We start from the raw sequence: 26,087 nt of genomic DNA on the forward strand, positions 1-26,087 counted from the left end.
AACGACAAATCCCCACATCTTGCATACAGGTGGACCCTGTATGAGAGTCAGATTACTCTGCAGATACCGGCGCTTTCTTCTCCTCTTTCACCAAGTTCTACAACTTGTATCACACTATTCTGTCATTTCCATCTATGCTTCTGGCAGTGCAACTAAATACCCGTCATCCACAGGTTGAATCTCATCACAAAGGTTATAGTCCAGGACTCTTCAACTGGTGGACCCCAGGCTGCAGTGATGAAGCCTTTGGATAACCTGTCCTGCTAATTTCACTCTAAAGTTTCACACAAACTCACTCTTTAGTTAGGAAGATGTATATGGTACAGATGTTAGAAATGCTTGCAAAACCAAATCCATAGAAGCTTCAGGTGCATCTACAAGATGTTTGTGACAAATTCTACTTCAAACTGTTTTATGGTCTGGACGCTTTGGAGGTCTAGGTGAAGAACCCAGTTATAGTCTATTGCAGTGTGGGATAAAGGACATGCTATTCTGAACATTGATCAACCAGCAGTTTCCAAACTTGTCCATGGTATTGACTGATACTCGAGTTTCAAACGCGTCTAGATGCATATCCCTTTACAACAAGTCCACAAAACATTGGACAGCACTCAGCTTTTTTCACAACTAAGGATGTATTAATCCCAATGTACTGCACATGCAACCAAACTTCAGTATTTCAGATAAATATTGAAATCCAAAACATAATAGTTCTTATTTGGAGCACATGCATTTTTTCATATGAATTTACTTTTTTTTCATAACCTGTCAATTGAACAGATTTTGATTGTAGTGAAACCTAGTTTGCAGATTTGCATGCCACTAACCAGAATGCTTGCCTGCACCTTCAAATGTAACAATAGAAGGAATGAAGCAGGTTTGAGGACCCGTGGACGACCAGAGAAAGATTCACCAATTTATATCTGCATATGGCAGGCTTTGTGTTTGCAGCCAGAGTGGCTTTAACTTCTAACAATTCATTTCAGACCAGACATTAGCGCTAGATAAAAAACAGCCAAGATGGATCTATCAATATTACACTGGAAAGCAAAGCCATTTGTAATGTGACAGGAATGCAGTATACTCACCTATTTTTAAACCTATCTAGTGCAGCTATGCCAAAGCAATACATTTTGGATGCGTAAGGTTTGCGCAGGGCTTCCAGTACATAGCGCAGTGCCAGGCCCAGAGCCATGTATGTAACCAGTCCTTTTTCTATGATCCCACCAAACAGGCAGGCTGTTATGTGCAGTTCTTTGTCCGGGTACTGAGGGAAGAAGCGGTATTCCTCAAACAAGTTCCTCAGCATGCAGTTGAACACCTCACGTTCCCGTTTTATGTTAGAGTCCTTAAACCTCTGCAGCATTTCCAACACCTGCAGAAAAACAGCAGTCAGCATTCTATTCCCAACAAGTAGGAACACCGAAGGAAGCTGGAACACAAACAGTAATACCTTCCCCATCCCCTTTTCTTATTTTTATATGTAAAGCACGTGAATGTATAATTCACATTCTAACCTAAACTGGCAGCAATTGTTTTCATGTTACAAGTGTCAAAATCCAGATTGTGTGCTTAACATAGGGGTGCGCAAAATTCAGGGGGGGGGGGGCCGGCACTTAGAGGCCCTACGCTCTTCCCAAAGCATTTAAATTAAATATCGAGGGATCGCACGCAAGGCCTCTGTAAGGTCCCTTGCCTAGTCTCCGGTGGCTTCAGCAATATCACGTGACGTCACGTTGCCATAGCAATGTGATGTCACATGATGCGAGAACGCCAGTGACAAGGTAAGGAGGGGGCGAATGGGCAGGTGGAAGTTTGCAAACCCCATGCCTAACAAATTCCTCCTTTCAGGTTCATTCAATCCTTCAGCGAGTAAGGCTGCGGCCAGGGTGGGGAGACGCACGCTCACGTAGCGTGACGTCAGCGTCTGCCCGAGCAGGAGCGATTCGCTGTCCTGCTCACTGCGTGCTCAAGTGCCAGACGGGAGTGGCGCGTGATGTTGCTTTCTCAGCGCCATCTCATTGGTTGTTGACTGCTGTGCTCTCATTGGCTCTTACCTGGTCACACCACAGCGCCTGGAAAACAAGTTTAACCGTCTCTCCGAGAACCGCTCCGAGCGCACCAAGCGGCACTTTGGACGCTTGCATCAATTAAAAGATATTTAAACGTGGCGAGCGCGCACGCCTCACACTGGACGCAGCCTAACTCAGCAGCTACAATGTATCCTTATAAAAAGGTATTATCTATTGTTACAGTTTATAGCTCAAACTCCTGGAACATTGGCAACAAATTATCAAATAAAGGAAAGTGTTGCAAAGATCTTTCACTGCTTGGGAGGTGGGCTAAACAGGCTCTAGGAATCAAAGGACGCTCAAAAAAACAAAAAAAAAAAAACATAAAGAAATGGTATTAAGAGTTATGGGGTGGGGGAGGGAAGAAATCACTAATACTACAGCACTTTTTTTTAAACATACGATCTTGCATGTAGAAATGGGATTATTCAGGCACAACTGTTTTGTACCGTTGATGACACTATTTCACACGTGGACTAGTCTACATCAAGTATGTCAATTGAATTAGATCTCTTGTAGCAACCCAGCCCCACACAGCATACAGAGGACAGACATTCAGAAAGTGTCACTGTCAACACAAGTTTATTTTATTTATTTTTTAATGAATTCTAAACACTGATTTTACAAAAAATAAACCCTGTATCTCAACCACCACCGTTCACCATTTTCTTTAAAGACCACAGATTTTTAATCTAGACTTTCCAGAAAGTAAGTGTGCAGCACAGCGGAGCAGAGGTCGTTGTCGCTAGGGAGAAGGCCTTTCATGTCAATCTGATTCTGACAATGAGCAAACTTCTCCTGAAAATTCCTACACCGTAAAGTTTATTTATCCCAGGTTTATTTTTTTTTAATGACTTCTGGTTTATAAAAACTTAACTTTATAACCTGAATATCGAATGAAACTCAAGGCTCGCTGGTGACAATATATTAGTCTCAACTTGTGTTAACAGCGATTATTTCTGTGATTGACTAACTTGTGGAGCGCTATCATTTGAATATCAACCAAACAGACTACGGCGTATAACAGCAGGACCCTTACCTCATCCACAGACATGGTAGGGTGCGGAGGCTGGTTGTAAATGCGCTGGAAGTAGCTGTTTGCTTCGTCGTCAATTTCTTTACTAAAGTGCTGATTCGCTTCTGGCCACACCTGGGACAAATCCGCTAGAAAAGGAAAAAGCAGGCAAGAATAAAATACTGTTCTATAAAGCGAAGACTTACAGTCGGGTGTGTAATGCAATCTGCATTAATTGCAGAGTATTTAAGAGAAGCTACAGGGACATAAATCTTTAAGATTGAAGGCCGCAATTCATACTGCTCGTGTTTTTTTATTTTATTTTTTTTAGTGTACCTGAACCAGGCATCCCCAGAGCTACTTCATGGTCCCCCCTAGGTATAGAAAATCCCCATTTCCTGTAAGTTGGCTCAAATATCTCCCCCCTCACCCCATCCGTGGGATCAGGGCTCACTCTTGTGGCCAATAGAAAGCCAGTGTCAGGCGATGACATGGCTTTTATGCAACCACGTGGGAAAGGTTTTAAGATAGTTTTTGCCGTCAATTGGGAACATGGCATGTCCATGGATATCAGAAAAACTATGAAGGAGCAAGTTTAAAAATGTATAAATCCATATACACTGGAAGGGGTTTGCGGTTGTGAAAGCAAAACTCTCGTGGGCTTGCTTTATACACAACTTGAATTTCTAAAATACATGAATTCCAATTCTGGATGGTATAGTTTCCAGTGCATATAGCCTATTTGTCAGTCTAGCCTGCACAGAACATCTAAACTGATAGGCGTTTGGCCAAGTGATGCAATATTTAAAAAGATAAAAAAAATAAAAAATTGGGGGCCAGAGTTACTTCACCCACCAGTCCATACATTAGTTACCAGACAAAACAAACAGTACCGATTTCAGTAAAACTCATAGGAAACATGCAGTTGAAGATAGAAATGTAACAAAGAAAAAGCTGTTGCAAATAAATGTAGTATGGTTAACAATACAGTGCCATTTCCTATAAATTGGTTCCATAAGCCAAGCAATATAAAAAATAAATAAATTTAAAAAAAAGTCCTTAATTTAAAGTTTAGCTATGGAACCAACATGTAAGGCCACGATTATAGTAAGCACGACGTGAAAAATTCAGGACCGCTTTGAGACCGCCCATGGTGCGCGCAACTGATGAGCGACCGTGCGGCAGAATGTTGAAATTACATTTTGTATTTCTGCATGACGGCCCCGTCACGTGAGCAGTTCAGGCAGTGAGGGTGAACCCGCCTTGTGACGTCACGGCCACGCTGGATCACAGTGCAGGGATCGCTAGAGCGACAGGCGCGTGCCTACTATAAACGCAGCGTAATGCTGCAGGGAGTAAGACCCAAACAGGTCCGCCTTTTTAAAATCAAGGCAAAGCTATGTGAGAGTTGCAAAATGGTTGCTCACTTTAGTCCCAATAAATATGCGGCACCGGACAGTATGTTAGAAGACCACATGCAGACAGCCACAGTACTTCCAAAGGCCACATACAGCAGTCTATCAAAAAGTTTTAAGCCATAGATGGCAAGCCTGTTGTAATGCATGAAGTTATAGGATCCGCAAGATCTACCACTAAGCATGTAGCAGTCTTGTAAGATCGAAGACTTACTACCATTCCTAGAGTGTTGCGCTTTCAAAAACAAAAATCAGACATCACAGAAATGCAATTCAGTCTACTGATGTGAGAAGACATCTTCACTGCGAGAGCACGTTATTTACACAAATTTACATGTTTACTACAAATTATATATAGTCTAATGGTGTGGAGCTTTAATTCTGACTTAATGCTGCAGCTTGTTTCGAGCTATGCATTGTCACAATTTAAAATGTTTTAGGGCATGCAGTTTGTTGTTGCTGCTAATGCATTAATACGGTCTAGATTAGGAGTCACAAATAGAGGAGAAACTTGCCAAACAAGCAGCCTAAAGGGAAAGTGTGCCCACATAAGGGCACTTAGCAGGTCAATTACCAGAAAAATAACTGCAGCTCTGTAGGTACCAATGACAGACAAGTTGCTAACTTACTCTGCTGGAATGTAGGCTGGTTGAGTCCAGATGTGCTCAGTTTCCTTTGGCCGAAGGGATCACTGTTCACAGCAGGTAGCCCGAGGCCTCCTGTACCCATTCCAGTTAAGCTGCCTGTGCCAAGTACTCCTGTGTGAAAAAGGAAGGAGAGTTAGAAGGTAAGCTATGTTGAACTGTTACCAAGCACCATTCCCACAGACAAAAACGTTAAACCCCTAGTTATAGGACCTACAGGGTGGGCTATCCAAACTAGTTATGGTACTTTCATTCAATATCAGTACCAAGTGCAAATGTACCTTCAGGGTATCTACGGGAATTGCATGACCTCTGAGCTTTAAGAGGGGGCCTTCATATTTCACATGACTAAACCAAACTTTGTTTTATACAGTATAGACTCATGATTAATACATATAAACTATATTTTGAAATGCAAACAGGTCTAATTAAAATGTTCATATGGCAAGTCGTCATTTCATATGGGCCATAGAAAACAGAAATGGTTAATGGCTTCAGCACCATGTCACCAAACGTACATGTTTAGGATTAGTGGTTTGTAGAATGGACTTCACATATTATGGGGCTGTTTGGAGAGGAGTCGCTCCCCACAAATAGATGAGCTGGATTACCTGGAAGCTGAGATGACAGTCCTCCAATTCCACTGAAAGCAGTGGATGGGTTGGGAGTGGTAAGTGGTGGGAATGCCTTTGCTGGTGATTGAGGGGTGCTAAAAGCAGACCCCAGGTTGGGAGGGAAAGCCGGCATGCTCTGCGTGTGAGGAGCTGAGGAACCGCCAATGCTGAGAGAGGCCATTGCCGCAAGTGGGTCAATCTAGGGAAGGAAAGCGGAGGTAACGACCGGTTGTAACATTCACATATTTTTTCCCAGCATAGGCATGGCATTTTTTGGATCTTAATCCATTACTTTGAGTGAGCGAATACATACATACATACATACAATTAGGAAGTCTTACGGGGGAGGGAAAAAAAAAAAAATATATATCATTTTGCTACCAGTAGTTTGATGCTTTCCTAGGCATCAAATCAACAGCACTCTGCTTTAACTGGAGAAAATCTCAGGATTCTGTACATAGAACTGGACGTTCGCAAAAACTCTTTCTAAATCTGTCTCAGCTTCTCCCCTGCTGAAATCCCTCTCCTGGCTTCCAATCAAATCTCGCATCTCACACCCAATTCTCCTCCTCACTTTTAAAGCTTTACACTCTTCTACCCCTCCTTACATCTCAGCCCTAATTTCTCACTATGCAGCAACCAAACTCGTGTTCTGCTCAAGGATGTTTTCTCTCTACCCCCATTCTATCTAAAGCCCTCTCCCGCCTTAAACCTCTCACCGACTGCCTCACACCTCCGGAATGCCCTTCCCCTCAATACCCAACTAGCACCCTCTCTATCCACCTTTAAGACCCACTTACTTAAAGCAGCATGAGTAGCAGCTAGGCTAACACTATACACGATACATCAAGCTTGGCCCGCTGCAGACGCACTTACCAGAATGCCCTCCTGTCTCTGTACCTTCTTCCTACCAACCAATTAGATTGTAAGCTCCTCGGAGCAGGTACTATTCCTAAATGTTACTTTTATGTCTGAAGCACTTATTTCCATGATCTGTTATTTGTATTTGTTATTTATATGATTGACATGTATTACGGTAAAGCACCATGTACATTAATGGCACTATACAAGACATACATGCATACTAGTAGTATCAAATGTTAACAGTTGGTCTAAAAAAAAAAAATTTAAGCTAAATATTTATTTATTTTAATCGCGACATGCATACACGTCGTATGGGATATCTAGATCTGACACGTTTCCTTCAGAGCTGGCATGGAGAAAGGCTATAATCTAGTGTCAGGTAGACCAAGATTTGCCATTCTGAAAACCAGTTTGCCACAGCATATGATGCTCATTTACAGTCAACTAAAAACAAAAAGATACAAAGTATTTAAATAGGGCTTAAAGCTGCAGTTCAGGCAATATCCTGCATGTGTGTTTTTTTTAATAAATCAGTTCTGTAGTAAGAAAAAATACTTTTAGCATTTTCTGTTTTTAAAAAAACAACTTTGAAATACCAATTTTCTTGTATTCTATTTTAACAGCCATTTGCTAAGGCACTGCCCCTTCATGTCCTGTCACAAGCCCTGGCACACTCCTTTGTCAGCCCTGCCCTCCCTCTAGCACATGTCAGTGCAGGAGTGCTCATGAATATTCATGAGCTTCCACTGAGTGACAGAAACAGAGGAAATACATTCCCCATATTTAAAGATGTCGCCAAACTTATCCGATCAATAGACAGAGAACGAATTGACCAGCAGCTATACAGTTCTTTAGGTAAGTAGAGATTGCCCACATGAAACTAAGAAAAAAAAAAAAAAAAAAACCTATATTTTTTTTAAAAAAAGCCTGAACTGCAGCTTTAAAAACTCTGTAGTCATCATGATGTTCCCAACAGTGCCAGGGGGGTGCCCTGGTACCGCAGCCCTTCGATCACATGACCATGTAATCATGGAGATCAGAAGAAGATTTCCCTACAAAAAACAGGCAATAAGGCCATGACGTAGTTACTAAGCCATTGGGCCCCTGGAGTGCAAGGGATGTAGAAGTCATGTCTAAGAACACGAGGGGTTAAAGAAAGGCACACGTTACCTGTACAGGAGAAATTGCATCCAAGCTGCTAGTGCTGGGAGGACGGCCTTTCGGCATTACCCCAGGAGGTGGCTGTCTTGCTTTGTTCATCACATTACTGCAGTTGGCAACCATGGTAAGGATGGTCTCCGACAACTCCTGAGAAACACTCCTTTAAATAAATAAAATAATTAATTTAAAAAAAAAAGTTAAACAGCAGCATCTGCAACTATAAAAGCAAACAAACCCCTTGTGTTCAGTGGTACAAAATCACATCTTTACAGTCACTTGTGGATTTAGAACAATTTGTTAAATATGCCTCGTCCAACTTTTCTTTGATGGCTCATAACCATTGCCAGAAGTGACCGATACTTCTCTCCATAGTAGTCATTTATGTAGTAAAATGCCATTACTTTGCTTGGTTGGCAAAATGCCAAGTATAACAATGAAAGTTCAAATACTAAGATCTAAAATGAGGATCGTATTGGTTATAGACTCATTGACCTACCCAGCACAGGCCTGAAGACATGCAAGCATGGTCGCCAGAGTCTCTGGTGGCAGCTGAGCACTTTTAGGCTGGTCTTTTTCTGGTGCAAGGCCACCCAGTATGGAAGGACACCGTCTTTTTAAGAAGGTCATGCAAGCCTGGATAAAGGGCTCCTGAAAGACAGCGAGAGAAAGTTGAGCCCAAGGCTCTGCCTCAAAGTGGATGTAGTAAGAATGAAATGGGAGGTATTGCTGTTTAAGAGCCCATATGAACATTCTGCCAGTTTTAAAATGATTAAAAGCATAAAAAAGGTAAACAGGAACAAAAAACTTAAAGCCAATACAATGAAAAAACAAAAAGGAGAATCTGCTTTACCCCATGCTCCCGAATTTTATCTGTGAGCCATTTGTCAAGTTTGAGGTATTCCCGTCGTGAGGCAAGTGCAGCAAGGTCAATAACAAAGGCAAATGGAGTACCATTTAGCAGCATTGACAAGGCCTACAGAAAGAAAATTAAAACACCCAGTTAAATCAAATGTTACTGCCCGATCCGTTTTGCCTGACATTAGGATAACGGCAAACTGAAAGATATCCCACATTTTGTAAATTTAATATAAATTATGAAATTCTATAGGGATCTTTCAGAAATGTATTAGTATAAAATAAGACTGCTGCTTTCTCATGTGAAATTATTGTGCCGCCTAAAATTAAACATAGCAAATTTGAAAATATAGGTTTACTTTGATGTGCAGTTCTGAAGTATCTTGGGTACTGCATCTTTACGTTTAATGCCACAGGTGTAGCCACTTGTATACACAAATCTTTATGCATTACAGAAAGATTGCTAGAAAACATTTATAATGCAACATGCGGGGCTCATATTGCAAGCTTAGCATCTCTGCAGCATTTTTTAACTGCTAGCTACTACAGAATATACGACATATTGGTTAATTTGCTTTACCCACTACCCGGAACAGTTGGCAAGAAATTGTAATCATGGGTTTTTAAAAAAACATCACCATTCTGCCTCACAACTAAAAATGCAGATTATATTCCACTTTGCTCCCCTCACCACTTTGAGGGCTGCAACACAGTCAAACTGAAGGAAAACCTGGCCGTAGAGACCCACGTAAACATTAACCTCTGAAAAGAGGACTCCTAGACTAACGGGCTCACCGTACCAATATTTTAGATGTGTACAAAGACGATACAAAAAAGGAAGAAAAAAAAAACAGAAGACCAAAAAACAAAAAAAAGTTAAGATGCAAAGAAGCTGCACAGAAATGGAGGAGATGGTTCGTAGAGGATGCGGTCTGAACGGACAACAAATACACAAAATGTGGAGAAATAAGCAGAGAGACTGACCTTCAAGTCCTGGGCAACATCAAGAATACGCGAGAGCCTTGCCTGATCATACTGTTCACCACGCATGTACCACTCGGCCATGGCATGCATGATGAGCTGACGGATGGAGGGAGACTGGCCCTAATAAAGAGAATAACACAAGTCAGACTGAAAGTAAACCAAGGAACAAAATGCCAACCCTTAAATCTTGTTGCCAAATCAGTGAGTGCCACCAACATAGTAACCCCTCAATCATTAATAGTTCAGCCCTCACTCAAGTGCACCGACTCCAGGTTGTCCAGAATGAATGCATGGTGTCCAACCTGCGCAATGCAATGCATATTGTCACATTACTGATGGCAGCGAAAGTCAGTCATTTTTCTATTTATAGTGTTGAAGGGCAACTATGGTAACCAGTTATGTATGTGCATCTTTGATATGGGCACATGCTACAGGTTTAACACATTATGGGTTCTGCATGTTCAGTTTTTAGTAGTTGGAAATGGAGCGAAGGCATAAACAGCTCTTACTCCGCATAATCTAGGGATTAGGATGCTTTACCTCTGGGGAAAAAAAAAAGAAGAAAAAAAAATAATCGATAGATTCACTCACCTGACCATGCCACGCATAGTGCAAAATGATGGCAGAGTTGGGGTGGTTACCAAGGAATATTGGCATCAGTGTAGAGATGAGCTCTTGGCGCAAGGTGTGCCAAGAAGTGTTAATCTGTAGTAAAGCCAACACCAGCATATCGGGGCAGTGCTTGATGGGATAGCCGAAGAGTTGTTTAACTTGCTCATACTGTCCCACCTCAGCCAGCCGAAGCAGGGACTCGATCAGATCCAAACTTTTCCTAAGAAACAAGGGAATGCTTTATGAGGACAACATTACAGCTTCTGTAGGTTTAAATAAAAATTAAAATTTGCAGCAAAAAGCTGATAATGTATGGCTTTTACAGAGAATGTTTACCAAGCATGGACTAGGAGTGGCCAACGCCAGTCCTTAAGGGCCACCTGAAGCTGGGATATTCTGAAAACCTGACCTGTTGGTGGCCTTTGAGGACCCGAGTAGGCCATGCATGATCTAGACATTGAAGGATTAAAACTATACAAATTAAAAAAAAAAAAAAAAATTGTAAGATGCAAACTGACCATGTATCTTATGGGTGGCATGGTCAAACAGTCTTGCCAAGTCATTTGACATGAATTACTGTGACCATATTATAATTCATGTATCTATCTTGAGTGCCTTAATGCAGCGGTGTGCAAACTGGGGGGCGCGCGCTTTACAGAGGCCCCGCGTGTTTCACGAAGGCACTTAAATTAAGTGCCGGGGGAGCTGCAGGGCATCTAAACCTTTACTTACCTTGGCTCCACATGCGTTGCCATGCCAACGCAGCATCAAATGACACCGAAGTTGACGCAAGTGGGGGTGAGGTGACAACTGACAGGGGGCGCAGGGAGAAAAAAAATATTTTGCGCCCCCCTGCCTTAATGAATCAGTTATTGTTAACTAGGGGTGCACAAACTTTGCCTGCTCTTCTCCCCGCCCGCACTTATCTCAGGCGTTTGACGTCATGTGACGTCACATTGCCATGTCAATTTTATTGCCGCTTTGCAATGGAGACAAGCCAGAAACAACGTAAGGGACACAGGCCCAAAGCCCTCTCCCAGCATTTAATTTAAATGTGGTGGGGAAGAGTGTTGGGCCTTTAAGTGCTGCCTCCCACCCCCTCAACAAGGAAATCAAAATACTCCTTCTTTGTAAAAAAGCAGCAATAAATCAAGTTGTGTACTATGAGACAAATCGAAGTGGCTTATTGAATGTTGGAAATTAGCAATGTACAAAACCAGGTCATAAAAGAGTTTATACAAGAAGTGATTACCATGTTGCAATTTCCCGATTGTCATCCTCTGGTGGTGCCTTTAATATGTCTGTGGTCACTGCATGGCAGGGATAGTCCGCAAAGCAGAAGATGTCAGGGTTCATTAGGGAATGCTGAATGAAGGAGAGCTGTGAAAGGAGTGCAAGAAAGGTGAGAATCAGTTTCAACTCAAAGACGCCAGCTTTTAACCTAACCGTACTTCATTCGTAAAGACAAGGAGTAGGAGAAAAGAATAAATAGGCAGTAAAAATCCTGTTGCTGCAAGTCCAATACATACATACCTGGCCCTCTGCATGTTTCCAAGGCCTGTAGATAAGGTCCACCGGAAAGACTTCCATGCCAAGGCCTCGCTGGATGCCATATACCACCGTCTGAAGACCTTTGTTGTCACGGATTAGAAATCCTGGATGATCTAGCTCGTATGTTACTTCTTTAAAGTTCAGACTGGGATTCTGCAAGTATCAAAAAAATAAATCATGTTTCTTCTTTTAAGACGTCAAATTTCAAGCATCGAACTCAAATACACCCATTAAGCAGCTCAATTGTGACCCTGAAAGTGTTCCAAGCCAAAGGTTGGTTTCAATCAATTGAATATGAAGAAAGTCTTTTTTTTTACTTCATCTTATAGGTTCATGGGGTATGTTGTGTCAAGGTATTGTCTTAGTGTACACCTAGAGACCACTAACATGTGCATTAGCAAGATGTATTTTAAGGTCACTAGTTTTCTTAGTAGTAACCACAAAGCAGAGTTACTCAGGGGTTTTTTTTTTTTTTCTTTTTTTTTTTTAAACTATCAAGCCTAGAACCACCTTCAGTAAGGTTTGTTCACGCACAAACAAGTTTCATGGCCTAACTAAACCCACAAATTAACTGGGTAAACCATCAGCGAACATTAAAACGTCACAGATGACAGCCGACCTTTAGTGTTCCTATGATATAACAAGATACTACACCAGTTGCCAGTCTAACACGTAGACATTTCACAGGAAAACGGAGCAATAAACGAACTGAACAGGGCCCTCTTCTAAGTCACCATGGACACTTTGCAACCATGTTATCAAGTTCCATAAAGGAGAGGGGGGGGGGAAGCAATCAATTTGATAGTTACCAGCTCTTTGGCTACATCTATTAGGACTTCAACATTCCAGGTGTGAGCCTGCACACCATCGTTTTTATCCTTTCCATCGCTCCAGATCCCACTGCCAGGTGCAGAAATTGACTGCAAACAAAGATTGGATACAGTATATTAATCTGAGGCCCAAGATTTAGATTTTCACCCACAACAAAATTATACACTGTACAATATGACTTCCTCACCTGTAAGGGAATGCCATCAGTCAGGCCTGTGTGTGTTCGGGCCATCATGCCAAGGACTCTAGCAACCTGTACAGCAGTGACTTCCCGAACACCAAACTGAACGATGATATTGCGGCATTCTTCCACGCTGAAATGTGCAAGAGGAGCCAAATGTATTTTAGGCAGACTGGTTAAAATCCGCATTGGTTAGATACTTGGACCATAAAATACAAGATTAGTCTGTCAACCTGCAGTTTAAAGAACCAATTGCAAACGTTAAGCCTACAAGTCGCGGTGTACTACACTATTTGGGAAAGCCCCGCCCGCTTGGTGTGGCAGAGCACTTCCGTTGCACTGTATGAAGAGCATCAAGTTGGGTATAATACTGGCAGTTACTGATGGCCTCAGAGGGAGTAAATTGTGCTTCGTAGTAATTGATTTTGTCAACAGGTTATATGGTCGCCCACAATAGTAGGAAAGCAATTATAATCAACACATTTGTGCTTTGTAAAAACATTGTTAGTTTGAATTTAAAGCAAGACACTTTGACCTTTGTAAAAAAAATAAGTTGTTTAACACTGTGGGACTGCCCCTTCAACTCAATATTTTTGTAATCTTTGCTTTCCATATAAATGTATTTCAGTGGAAAAAAAACCCACTTATGAGCACACGTCTCAGACAGGTCTGCAAATCTGTCTTTGCCCACTACCTCTGCATATAAGGCTTTCCACTGCAGCCAGAGATTCTGGCTCAAGACATGTAAATGAGCATGCAGTAATTTTTTGGAAGTTATTTATAATACAAAAAAAATAAATAAAAAAAAAACCACACCGCTGCCGGACTGCAAACATGGTCACAGAAACACCAATAGAAAGCTGCAGTGTCATGGCTTTCTATTGGCTGCTGGGGCAAGGCCCGACCCAGCTGCCAATGTGTCTGGCAGGTAATTTCTGTCCAGAGTGGGGGAAGCCAGGATTGAAGAAAACAGCTTGGGATGCAGCTTTAAAACCTCCCAAGTCATTACTATAAACGCATGTCATGCAGAGCTCCCATAACCAGCAGACATACCTCTTCCCAACTCTCCTCCTGTCTCCTTGTCTGCTGTCACAGAGGACGTGTATCTAATGATCTTCTCCCCTCTACCATTTGCCCTCAAACCTCTTGTTCCTACTCTAATCCCGACACATTTTCAACTTCTCCTCTACTCTGGTACCTTCTCTTCAAAACATGCAACATGTAACCTTTGCTCAAAAACAAGCTTGAACCCTACCTGTTTCTATTATATAGCCCTGTCTCCCTACTGCCTCAAAACTCCTTGAACGTCATGTGTTCTCTCACCAACTGATCCTCTACAATATGGTTTCCATACTGTTCACTCCACTGAAACAGCCCTCACTAAAATAACTAATGACCTCCATGCTGTAAAAGACAAACGTCATTGCACTGGTCATATTACTTGACCTCTGCAGCCTTTGATACTGTGGATCACTTCACATTCTCCATACTCATGGTATACGTAAGAGCTCTATCCTGGATTTCCTCTCCCATCGTACTTTCAGTGTCTTGTTTGCAAACACCTCCTGTAGATTTGAGAGTGAACCCCACACGGGTGTGTCCTGAGACCTCCTCACAACTATGCCAATGACAAATTTACCTTTTAACCTGACCTTACACCTGCTGCAAATTCCAAAGTCTGAATGTCTCTCCGCAGACTCAAACTTAACAAAAAAGACAGAGCTCCTCATACTTCCCCTCAAACCTGGCCCTACTGTCCCATTTTACATTACTGTTGTCAGTACAATCATACACCCAGTATCACAAGCACGCTGCCTAGGTATCACATTTAACTACTTCACAATATAGCTAAAATGTGTCTTTTTTTAGCTCTGTAGCAAAGAAACTTTTTCCTATGTCCCTCTGCTAAAACTCCAACACAGGTCTTCAGTCTATTGTAAACTTCTACTGTCCAGCCTTCCTGCCTCACCCATCTGACAATCTATACTAAATGCTGCTGCTAGAATCACTTTACTCTCTCCTAAAATCTGTCTCGGCGTCGCCTGCTGAAATCCCTAACCTGGCTTCCAATTAAACGATCACTTTTAGGGCCATCCATTCTTCTGCCACTCCTTACATCTCTGCCCCAATTTCTCACTACACACCTGTCTGTCTACCCTTTTGTAACCAACCCCCTCCATCACTGCTCCACACCTCTGGAATGCCCTTCACCCCAATATCCAACTGGCACCCTCTACACCTTTAAGACTTCTTTTAAAAACCACCTCTAAAAGCATATGGGTAGCTCTGCTGGCTGATACAGCTTATATGCACGAACCTTGACCCCTTGCTGACACAACATCCTCCTACTGTCTCCAAGTTCTCCCCACTTTCATTGTAAGCTCTTTGGGACAGGGACTACTTTTTCTAATGTTACTTATGTGTAAAGCACTTATTCCCACTATGTTATGTCACCTGTATTTATGCTGTGAAGTGCCATGTTCCCGAATAGTGCAATATAAAATAGACTCGACACAGGACCATAACCCGAAAAGTTGTCTTCTCAGGCAAGTGTGTCAGCTATGCAAGTTCTTTTAATTTTTGTATACAGCGTGTCTATCAATTGCCACTTTGTGTATATACACTGAAATACAAATACTTTGACAGGTGTCCTCCCTTTCTTTGAATATAGATTTAGTGCTTTTGCCCCCTGCACCTTCTCGTGGCTATACAAATAAAAGACAGACATACTCTGGATACTAACCTTGCACAGAAGCCATAGCCCACCTCCTGCATGAAGTCTGCCAGAGAGCTGTCCATCATGGTTTTAGCTATCCCCCCAGAATCAGACAAGATCCGATCCATTAGGATGTCCCGTTTTTCAGGATAAAGCAGTGGTGCAAGCACCACCGGGCAGCGTTCCTGGGGGAAATCTGATCAAAGTCATACGTTTATTATACATTATGTATTCTAACAAATTAATAAATAAAACCCACAAACACTGACTGGCAAATGCCAACCATACCCATATGTACAGTTATAAAACATACTGCTATTGTGCTAGATTAAGCAGTTTTTACTGTTGCCCACGGTGCTACCTGTAAGTAAGAGTCTTACTGTGGTACTTCCATCAGTGGACTTGCTCCTAATTTCTTTGGTATTTGGGGGATGTAGTTTTAGAAAAATACATTGTAATAGTATGAAAATGTTTCCCCCATGTCAATGTGGTATCTGATTGGAAGCAATCAACTCCTGTCATCTACGGTTTTAGAAGTAATCAGCAAGTGCCACATACTCCCTTTCACCATTACTCGACCCCTTACCTCTGCGTAGGGTCTTGAGAAACGCAACAATCTGCTCCTGTCCAACTCCGAAGGCTCCCTTCTGGCCAAAAAGGAGGTTGGAGAGGAGGAGGTGCAGGACCTCTATGGCAATGTCTTGGAAGCCACCTTCTTGGCTGCCACCAACGTCCACGTCGACGTAGGAGCGCAGAAGGTCAGGGAGCTTCTGCTTGACAGATTGAGCAGCTGAAAAGAAAGCGAGTTCTGTGACTACATTGAGCTCATGCATATGATGCCAAGTAGGAGTAAATTGCTTTTAGAGCATTGACAAAATGTGATCAGGCCAGTACTGCAACAGCATGCTATCCCCATGGTATTTATATGTATTGTAACAAACCAACAATCTGATTAGTCTCAAAATTAAGTTAAAAAAATCAGCAACTATAACTACTTGTGCATTTTGCCATAAGGGATACTTCCCATCAACTGAGCAAAACCGGGTATCAACAGCAACCAGGAGTGTCCTGCTGGAGACGAAGATCAGCAATGTACCCGCCCCTTTCATGGAGCCAAAGGGAAAGCAGAAGAACTTCGCCGTGGAGAAGGCCTTCATTCCCACTGCCCAGAACGGATGCACAACACCAACCCACATAAATACAAGTTTGTCATTTTAAAAGCAGGTGCTTTTGCAGCAGGTGCACACGTCACTGTCAGCTCCACAGAAAGAGGAAGGCTTTTTGATTTACCTGGCACAACGGCTGCCCCAGCATTAAAGCAAATGTCACTTATTGTTAATACCGTTAATATAATTCATTTTTGAAACATACACCAATTGTAACCTGTATGGAAACCACACACAAATCACATAGTTTTAGAACCCAAAGCTATTTTTTTTAAAACAGCAACTAAACCAATTTGCGTGACTTGCGTTATAAAAAAAAAATTTTTTTAAAATTCAAACTTACCAAATCCCCGTAAATCACAGTTGGAAGAGTTCAGAAGAGCAAGGCCAAAGATAACCTGAAAAAGAAAACAGGTTATTGCAGAGGTTTTTACACAACAGAAATATAAGTATGTCTACCCGTCAGATGCTCACCTCTTGAACCTTGCTCAGCTTCAAAACTTTACTCAGCTGGGCAAATAAGTGGGTAGAAGGCTTCAGGCTCTAAAATAGAACACAAACAGATCAGCACAAGTCATTTTCAAAACAAGTTTGCAAAATGCCGTTAGAAGAAAAGTTAGAATACCTACCTTCTGATAGTGCAATGGATTGTCAATGGCGTATGAGAGCGTAGAGATGAAATTGGGCTTGGTTATTAGAGATGCACACTCCTGAATCAGAAACTGTGTCTGAGAGAAAAGAAGCGTTTTACGTGATGAACAAAAATCAGAGATTAACTTGTACCCTATACAGGCTAAAACTATATGCATTTATAAAAGAGGATATAGAGGAGAGCCATAATAATTGGCTTTAACAGCAAGAAAGTTAAATAAGGAATATTCCAGGCCTTTAGCCCAACTACTCCAATGCTGCAACAAGTAGTCCTTTTGCCTCAGGTTCTATTGCAAGATTAAATATTCAGCCAACACACCCAGTCTGTTCAATGACTAAAAGATCAGTTTGTGAGCATGTGAAATACAGGCATACCCCGCTTTAAGGACACTCACTTTAAGTACACTCGCGAGTAAGTACATGTCGCCCAATAGGCAAACGGCAGCTCGCGCATGCGCCTGTCAGCACGTCCTGAATAGCAATACCGGCTCCCTACCTGTACCGAAGCTGTGCGCAAGCGAGGAGACTATAGAGCATGTTACACATGCGTTATTTACATCAGTTATGCACGTATATGACGATTGCAGTACAGTACATGCATCGATAAGTGGGGAAAAAGGTAATGTTTCACTTTAAGTACATTTTCGCTTTACATACATGCTCCGGTCCCATTGCGTATGTTAATGCGGGGTATGCCTGTACATTGTTCCTATTGCGGACCCAAAGCAATTCTTACCTGATGAAAGTCTTTGCCACTGCTTTTACCATCGCCACTGAAATCCACATGTGAGAATAGACAGCGTAGTAAGTGCCTGTCTGCCTCAGGGCCGTGCCGATTCACAATCTGGCAAATAAAAATAAAGTACCTTAATTTTTGGCCATTTGAGTTGGAAACAATGGTCGGCCCTTTCATTTTTAAGTACAATTAAATCAAAGACTCAAGTAGCAACTTGGAAAGCTTTAAAACCTCCCCTAAAAAACAAACAAGGTAGGAGTAATACATTACTCTTAACTAGATGTTTAGACGCAAAAAAAAAATAATAATAAGTTAATTAGCAACTGCTTCTTCCAATGCCATAAGCAATATTAAAGATGGCTGCCTGTTTACAAGAGTTTAGTAATGATAATCATATCAGAATGTATAGCGCGCTGCTTACCCAAGCATCTAAAGCAACAATCCCACACAAATGCAAATTGTATTTCCTTTTCCACCACAGCATTGGAACCAGGAGTCTCCAGACTACCAGAGAGACTTACAGGTGTCAATGCTCCCTCCAGGAGAAAACAAAATGGCCATCAAATCTCAAAGGCCAATAGGAACCACATCAGTGTTTGCAGCTTCCTATTAAACAGTATTTATTTATTTTTTAAACCGATATAAAATGTTTGAGAGCTACAAAGTGCCAGCCACAGACTAATGGGACTGAACGCATTTGTTTGATCCATAAACTTGCAGCCATTCAGGTAATGCTATTCTGAAAGCCCCAATACGCCTCATCCCTTCTGCAGCATAATGGCTATTAAATACACACTCATCTACAATATTTTGCAACTCCCTTTGCAGCCAGGAACAGAACTCTTCATGGTTGTGTTCCAAAAAATTAAGTAGATTTGAAAAAAAAAAAAAAAAAGTCCAAGCCTTTTTCAAAGCACTCCATATCTCGATGGTGTAGACAACTATGGTGACTTGCATTACTTTCTACATGTAGCCCATCCAGGAGATACTGAAGACACTGGAAAAGCCAAATACTGTACACGACTTTGACAGCAGAAGAACAACTCAATTAGGAAAAACAGAGCAGTCACCAAGATGTGCCAAGAGACAGCCAGTTGCTGACATTCAAGAATCACATGCACCCAAAACTTGTACTTCAGATCAGCTCAATGCCACCTTCTAACTTACGTGTTGTATTTCCAGCTGGCTGGCTCGGTAGTTTTTCTTAGTCAAATTGTCCACAAGGTAGCTGATTTGAGACAAGGCCAGCGAGAGCGAGTCAAGATTCATTGCTGGTCGGGGCGGAAGCAGGCGGCCGGGCCCGGCGCAAAATCACCATTATTCCCCTTTAGTCACTTCAGAAATAGGCTAGTTAAAAGAAATTAACCTATTTCTGAAGTGTGTGTAGCGTATCCTCAATTCTTCTCACGGTCTAAAAACATGGCACCTGGAAAAGAATGAAAGCAAACTTTTAGATGGCGTTATATACTTCCCAATAAGAATCACATCTTTTATTTTAGAAGTTATCAGCTTTCTGTGATATTAAACCATTCACTCCCAGAGGTGCAGGCCCTACGGCAACAAAGCAGTTAGGCGAGCCGTTGTACGTTTGGTGCTGGAGAGGTGTGAACATAGGAGTCACACTAATATGCATCATATGCCTTAGAAAATGCAATTAAATATTTGATACTACAACTACATTGACTTGCAATTGTACCTTAGAGGATAAGAAGGCAATGTTCTCTTGTTTGTTATAACATGAACAAGCAGGTGGAGCACCTTTGCTGAATTAACAAGCATGGGAAGTATACATTTCACAAAATGTATTCTCCCCCACCCCCCCCCCGCCCCCCCCCAATATATTAGGGCACTTCTGGGTAAACCAATTTTAACTGCACTGTAGTTCATACATAGCACTTCTTGATTTTAACCCCTTAGGCACTGCAAAAATGTCACATTCCATGCTGTTGGCTACATTATTGTGTTTCCTCTTCTCTATGCACTGGAAGAGATACACAAGGTAGTATAGGACCTGTTGATAGGGGGGTTACCTTGACGTGGTTACAGGCTTGAGGTTTTGGCCAAAGATTTTTTTAACTAAAATGACCCATACGTCTGAGAACAGAAAAATAAAAATATATCTTAATGAACTAAATATAATGTCATACTAAATGTAGCATTGGGGCTGCTTTTTCTATTGGTGTTTACCAAAGATCTCATTAAAAGTAAGGTGCAGTGATTCATGAGGCAAGTGTCAAACTACTAACGTGGAAAAAAAAAAACAAGCGCACAATTTAAACAACTGATTAACAAGCAATGTATAAAAAGAAGCATTTATTCTTCCAGGTAACCCATATCAGGAACAAGCAGTGCTAAGAAAATGTGTTTCATGCTAAAAAAAAAAAAAAAAAAAAAATTAAAAAACTGCTCGTCATGGAACAAACCATGTTCTCCATAAACTATAGAACCTGTGCTGGAAAGGTCCTTCAACCACACAACAGAAAGGGAGTTAAAGCAGAATATCATGTTTACTACCAAAAAAACTAGTAAAATCAGTATATAACAAAGAACATCAACACAAGCACTAATTAGTCTGAATGCAAGGGAGGCTGCATGAAAGATTATAGGAATATTCATATGTACAGCTGCTGGCTTCATCAATTTCCTCCTGATGGGATAGAGACTACAGATGGGGTAGAACAAGCCAGCAAAGCAAACCATTGGTGATGACAAATCCTGTTACATAATATGGGAAATCCCATGTCAGAAAGGGTGATGGCAAAATAAGAAGTTTGTTCTTCAGAGTTCAATATACGATCTAGAACCGAAAGAACGCTGGAGAAACCAATTTACTGCAAAGAAGAGGAGAACAGGTGGGTTTCTATGTGGCATTATTACTTATTTAGCAACTGTTACGGTAGGTATGCAAAGCAGGCAAACGGAGCAGCTGCATTAATGAAACAAGCTGGTCAGGCAGTAAGGGGAAAGAGCGCAGCCACTTTACTTTTGAGATGCAATACAAACAAATCTTTAAAAAAAAAAAAAAAAAAAGGAAGACGCAGTGATGCCGTCCTTTTAAGAGTTTTTTAATTATGTAATTCCTGTTTGTACAAATATGAATTTATGAATTACTTGTGCTCGAATACAAAAATGCAACAAAATTATACAGGTCTACAATTTGTTAAATTTGGGATTTAATATGTAGAAGGACACAGCTTTAATGCCATCTGTATTTTTAAAATATTTTTTTTAACACTGTTCGTGTTTGCTACAAACTATGTTAAAGCAGCCAAGCATAAACCCCAAATTATTATTTTTTAGCACTGTCTGAACAAGTTGGTTTTGGCCTACCACTGGGAAATCCTGGTTCATGATAAGTTTCAACATACAATTTTCCAGAGTTTCAATCGAACAGAAAGCCTTCCAGCAAGCCAATGCGTAACTGACCTATGATGTCACGATTACGGATTGGTTCATACACAGGAAAATTTCGAACACAAGTTGGGCTTCTGTGCAAGGAATAAAAAAAATATATATATAAATAAATATTCAAAAGTACATTACCAACTATCTTGGCTCTGTGGTATGTAGTATATAACAACTTGTCACCGTATTTATATTAAAAATAAATAAGGCACCTGGTTTCACACAATCATTCCCTAAAACTCAACTCTAACAAGCCAGCAGCTAATTGCACAATTAGGGGGGGGGGGGGGGGTGTACACTACTGCAGAAGATGAAGCATGGACCAAGAAAAATAAGGTAAAAAAATTAATTAAAAAAAAGTTTAAAAATATTACTGGAGTCAATATGTGAAGAAAATTGAAAAGTATATGTGGGGGGGGGGGGGGAGGAGTTGGCAGGCTTAAACACCAGAAAGAAACTTTAAAAAAAAAAAAAAAAAAAAAAAAAACTTTAGTGATCCAAGGCCATAAACACTGCAGAACAATGCAACACAAGCCAAGCTAGTACTGAGAGTTAAAGCATGTTACTATTAAAGTCACACCCACAAACATGACTGGTCTCAACACTACTTAAGTAGTCATGGCCAAAATGTATATTTCATAGTTACTATTTTGGAAGAGGTTTGCCACACCTAGAAAAAGTAAATAGACTTCATTTCAAACATCTATGTAAACATCTTACATGCATTTGTTTTTACCACAGGCACGTCTATGGTATTAGGTAAAGATCTGTAATTTTTTAAAAGTTAATATTTTCGTTACAGAAATTACAATAATGAGCCCTCTTTGCAAAATAAGGTTGCCCTCCTGGCACACAGAGAAAAAAAAGCAGCACATATCACCACTTTATTATGGAATAGTGAGTTTGCCCTCTTCCAAAATGGCAACTGTACAGATTCCTGCATACCCAGCCATCTTGGACTAAAGGACTTACTGGCTGGCAATTACAGCTGCATCGTGGTGACCATTTTAAAATCCCTCAAAGGCCAGCATGTCCGGCGATTGTAGTAATCCTTAACCAGGTATCTTTAATATAAGAAAATAAAAATAAACCACTACCAGACCATTTTTTTTTTACTAGACTTGTGAATATTTGTCTCGGACTGGCTCAGTGAGTGAAGACACTGACTGGCACACAGAGTTTGTAGCAGGAGAACCTGGTTCAATTCCCCCTTGTGACCTTGGGCAAGTCACTATCTCCGTGCCTCAGGGACTAAAACAGATTGTAAGCTCATCTGGGCAGGGACCTGTGCCTGCAAAATGTCTCTAAAGCGCTGTGTAAAACTAGCAGCGCTATACAAGAACATGCTATTATTAGGCAATGGTTGCTAAATAAAGCAACAGAAAGGACTATGCCAACAATGAATAAACACATGAAGGCAAATTTCAGGGGTATAAAATAAAGGGGAAAAAAAGTCTAAGCCATGACACTAGTAAGAAGCAGTGTGCGCTCCTATTTCTACATAATGGAGCTTCTGACAATCTCAGATAATGACTGACAATGACAGAACAAGTGGAGCCATGACAAGCCAATGTCTGCATTTGGCTTCAATAGTCCCATAATTAAATGTTTTGTATGGTGGACACTACTGAAGCCCCAATAAATCGGTATTTCAACAGTAGGAGTACAAACATTGCAAATAATGCCTTCCATAACGGAATGTGCCATTAAAAAAAAAACACTTGGTCACTGAAAATGGTGACTGTGAGAAGGCCTCCAGCACAGATGGTGGGGTAAAAACAATAAAATAACTATACTGGTCCCACAGTTTCAGAGAATGTTTTACGGGTTGTTTGCATGCCCACAACTAGAATCAGAATATTTGCAGTTTAAACAATTCTGTTTTAGATTATAGGTTTGGGAAACCATTGAAATGTGAAAGCGTTGCAGTATTTATTTTACCAATACATTTTAAAGACATGGGCATGTTGGTCACAGGCTGTGCCGCCCTTTGACAGCTTATCTCAATTACTTGTGTACAAAGCTTTTAAAACCTCGTATGCCAAGAGGAACAAGGGGTCTTTCCCATTCTAGGTTTCAGCATGGGGGTTGGGGGGGGCCAAAATAATCAATGGATTTAATTAAAATTGGCCCTTAAATGCAGAGGTACAAAAGCAGACCAAGATTAGAAAAAATAATAAGGGTTCAGAAAGTGTCAGTAGACAACATTTTTCCATTATGATTTGCCATACTTCATTGAGATAGTCTTGGTATGTTTATCCAAGAAATGCAAGCTAGCAGTTTTTACTAAGTTCTCCAATGCAAAACTCAGTTATTAGGAAATGCTATACAACCACAGTCCAACATTGATGCATTTCACAATATAGCATATAAAGGTAAATACTGATGGTTTTCCTACAACTCCCGGGATAGGTTATTAGACACCAATACTCACCCGTTTTTCCAACAAATCAAACATGGTAGTCCTAGCAAAGGCCTCTGCTACCTATTCAATTACTAGTTATAACTAACTTCCAAATGTATATTCAATTATGAAACAGGAATCAAAAACAGCACAACCTACTACACTTTAATAGCAATTCCATTATAGATTGGCAAGTGGAAATGCATGTCAAATGTGAACATGCCACAGCCCGAGTTATCAAAAGGGGTTTAATGCCATCTTCTTGGCTTGACCAGATTAACTCTTGCTAGAGTAGCCAGCAAAAAATTGTTTACTTGTGAAGCGCCAACATATTCTGTAGCGCAATACAATGGGGCAAAGTTCATATTACATCAACAGTTACATACAAGAAAAAACATGCAGATACAAAGCAGTAAGGGTCCTGCTCCTGAGTTTACATTGCCCCATCACTAGTAAATTGGTCACTGCATTACGCATGGGGTCCAAAATCTTATTTTCTAACAAATCACTTCTATTCTCACGTGGAGGACCATCACTCTTGCTTGGCTCTAGTCAGAGTTGGACGTTCTGGCACTGGGTGCAAAAGGCACATAAAAAGTGTCTGCTCGCTGTCCCTTTTGTGAATTTGTTCACCCCAAGTACCACCATAGGCCTCAACAAGCCACCAGTGGCCATGACTGAGGACCATAATACCTATATAAAATGCAACCCAACAGCTGAACACAGATTACACCAATTTCTTCTGATTTTATTTAAATTGCAAATAATGCACTATAAGCTCTTCAGGACAGGGGTCCTATTGTCTGAATTGGTTTCCTGCACTACAATCTCCAGTATTGTAAAGTCTTTTGTTGAGTACTGCATACACAACTAGCACTCTGTAAATAAAAAAAAATATACATATAATAGTACGCAAGGGTCAATAATGAAGTTAGAGGCTCTGTACTGGAGGAAGGAGAGGAGGAGGGGGAGAGAAAGAGAAAAGAAAGAGGGGGGAGAGAAAGAGAAAAGAAAGAGGGGGGAGAGAAAGAGAGGAAAGAGAGAGGGGGGAGAGAAAGAGAGGAAAGAGAGAGGGGGGAGAGAAAGAGGGGGGAGAGAAAGAGAGGAAAGAAAGAGGGGGGAGAGAAAGAGAACATATAAAAAGAGTGTGAACTGCACCCAGGAGGGGGCGGTGGGGAGAGAAGTTATTACAACCGGAGAATGCCACGAGCAGCTGCGACACGAGAGGAGAGGCACGGGAGCAGAGGCAAGCAGGGGGAGAGCAGAGGCAGGGGGAGAGCAGGTTGACAGGCCCCATACTAACCGCTGATAACCCCCCGCTGCTGCTCTCACCTCAGGCGGCTCTGTGATGTCCCAGCTCGCCCTTCTTCCCACTTTCACGCGGCGCCCCCCGTCCTGCTCCGTCTCTTCGCTGAGTCTCTTCCCCTCTCTCTCAACCTTTTACTGGTTTATATCCGCTTAGCTTCTCCACAAAATGGCGCCGGAGGTCGCGCGCTCACGTCGCGGCCTTCTCGCTTCCCCCCGCCGCCCCGCCCACTGGCCTCGCGCATGCGCTTGCGGCGGCCCAATGGGGCTTGCCGGTTTGAGGCCCCGTCTTCCTGGACGTCGCGAGACGGGCGCGCTCTGGCGCGAGGATCGACGGGGACGTCCAAGGAGGAGGGGCCAGAGGTTGGAGGCTCGCGCTCTCCAAACTCATCTATGCCCCGTGCTGGCGTCAGAGGTTGCACGCCCCACCTCCTTACTGTTTTAACCAATCGCATCGCAGCAGCTGTCCAATCACAACGTTGGGCTTCTTTGTTCTCTCCACATACCCCCCAGCCCCCCACCTGTCCGGCGAGGCTCAACAACTGGAATGAACCATCAGTTGGTAAAACAGGAGGGGAGCATGAATACAAACACCTTTCACCTACTCAAACAAACTGCAGAAGTCAATGAGAGAATAGTGAATTTCACGAAAATAATTCCCATAAACCGTGTATGCAAAAGGCGTTCCGTTAACGCCTTTAATTATATGAAAACTGAATAGCAGAGATGCCGACACCCCCCTAAACAGAATGGTATGGCCTGTTGCTGGGCTGGGGAGAACGATTAGGGATGGTATGATCTGTTCTTCCCTCCCTGACATCACCTGTTTTTGGGGGTGACATGGTACAGTCTGTTGCAAGGCTTGGCAGCAGCGCATTGTTCTACAGAGCTGTGTGATTGGGTTA

General features: G+C 41.7%; 1 protein-coding gene across 6 annotated transcripts in view; it reads right to left on the reverse strand.

The window, feature by feature from the left end:
* The window catches only part of CNOT1 (CCR4-NOT transcription complex subunit 1), a 48,159-nt gene extending 22,634 nt beyond the window's left edge, over window positions 1-25,525 (reverse strand). For 4 of the 6 annotated variants that reach the window (XM_075576566.1, XM_075576564.1, XM_075576565.1 and 1 more), the window contains exons 1-21: window positions 25,210-25,524; window positions 19,236-19,494; window positions 18,069-18,176; window positions 17,311-17,409; window positions 17,156-17,224; window positions 17,025-17,079; window positions 16,102-16,305; window positions 15,543-15,711; window positions 12,806-12,932; window positions 12,597-12,707; window positions 11,770-11,940; window positions 11,489-11,616; window positions 10,216-10,456; window positions 9,625-9,744; window positions 8,636-8,758; window positions 8,282-8,433; window positions 7,795-7,945; window positions 5,758-5,959; window positions 5,132-5,260; window positions 3,112-3,236; window positions 1,089-1,375 (exon numbers count right to left, since the gene is read on the reverse strand). In XM_075576566.1, the coding sequence (XP_075432681.1) occupies window positions 1,089-1,375; window positions 3,112-3,236; window positions 5,132-5,260; window positions 5,758-5,959; window positions 7,795-7,945; window positions 8,282-8,433; window positions 8,636-8,758; window positions 9,625-9,744; window positions 10,216-10,456; window positions 11,489-11,616; window positions 11,770-11,940; window positions 12,597-12,707; window positions 12,806-12,932; window positions 15,543-15,711; window positions 16,102-16,305; window positions 17,025-17,079; window positions 17,156-17,224; window positions 17,311-17,409; window positions 18,069-18,176; window positions 19,236-19,337 (2,873 nt within the window). In that variant the 5' untranslated portion in view covers window positions 19,338-19,494; window positions 25,210-25,524. Of the gene's footprint in view, window positions 1-1,088; window positions 1,376-3,111; window positions 3,237-5,131; window positions 5,261-5,757; window positions 5,960-7,794; window positions 7,946-8,281; window positions 8,434-8,635; window positions 8,759-9,624; window positions 9,745-10,215; window positions 10,457-11,488; window positions 11,617-11,769; window positions 11,941-12,596; window positions 12,708-12,805; window positions 12,933-15,542; window positions 15,712-16,101; window positions 16,306-17,024; window positions 17,080-17,155; window positions 17,225-17,310; window positions 17,410-18,068; window positions 18,177-19,235; window positions 19,495-21,494; window positions 21,514-22,445; window positions 22,538-25,209 lie in introns of those variants that run through there. The other 2 variants (XM_075576562.1, XM_075576563.1) reach the window with 2 other exon arrangements.
* Window positions 25,526-26,087: the final 562 nt, after the last annotated feature.

The sequence above is a fragment of the Ascaphus truei genome, chromosome 19, assembly GCF_040206685.1.
Source record: "Ascaphus truei isolate aAscTru1 chromosome 19, aAscTru1.hap1, whole genome shotgun sequence".
Lineage (NCBI taxonomy): Eukaryota > Metazoa > Chordata > Amphibia > Anura > Ascaphidae > Ascaphus > Ascaphus truei.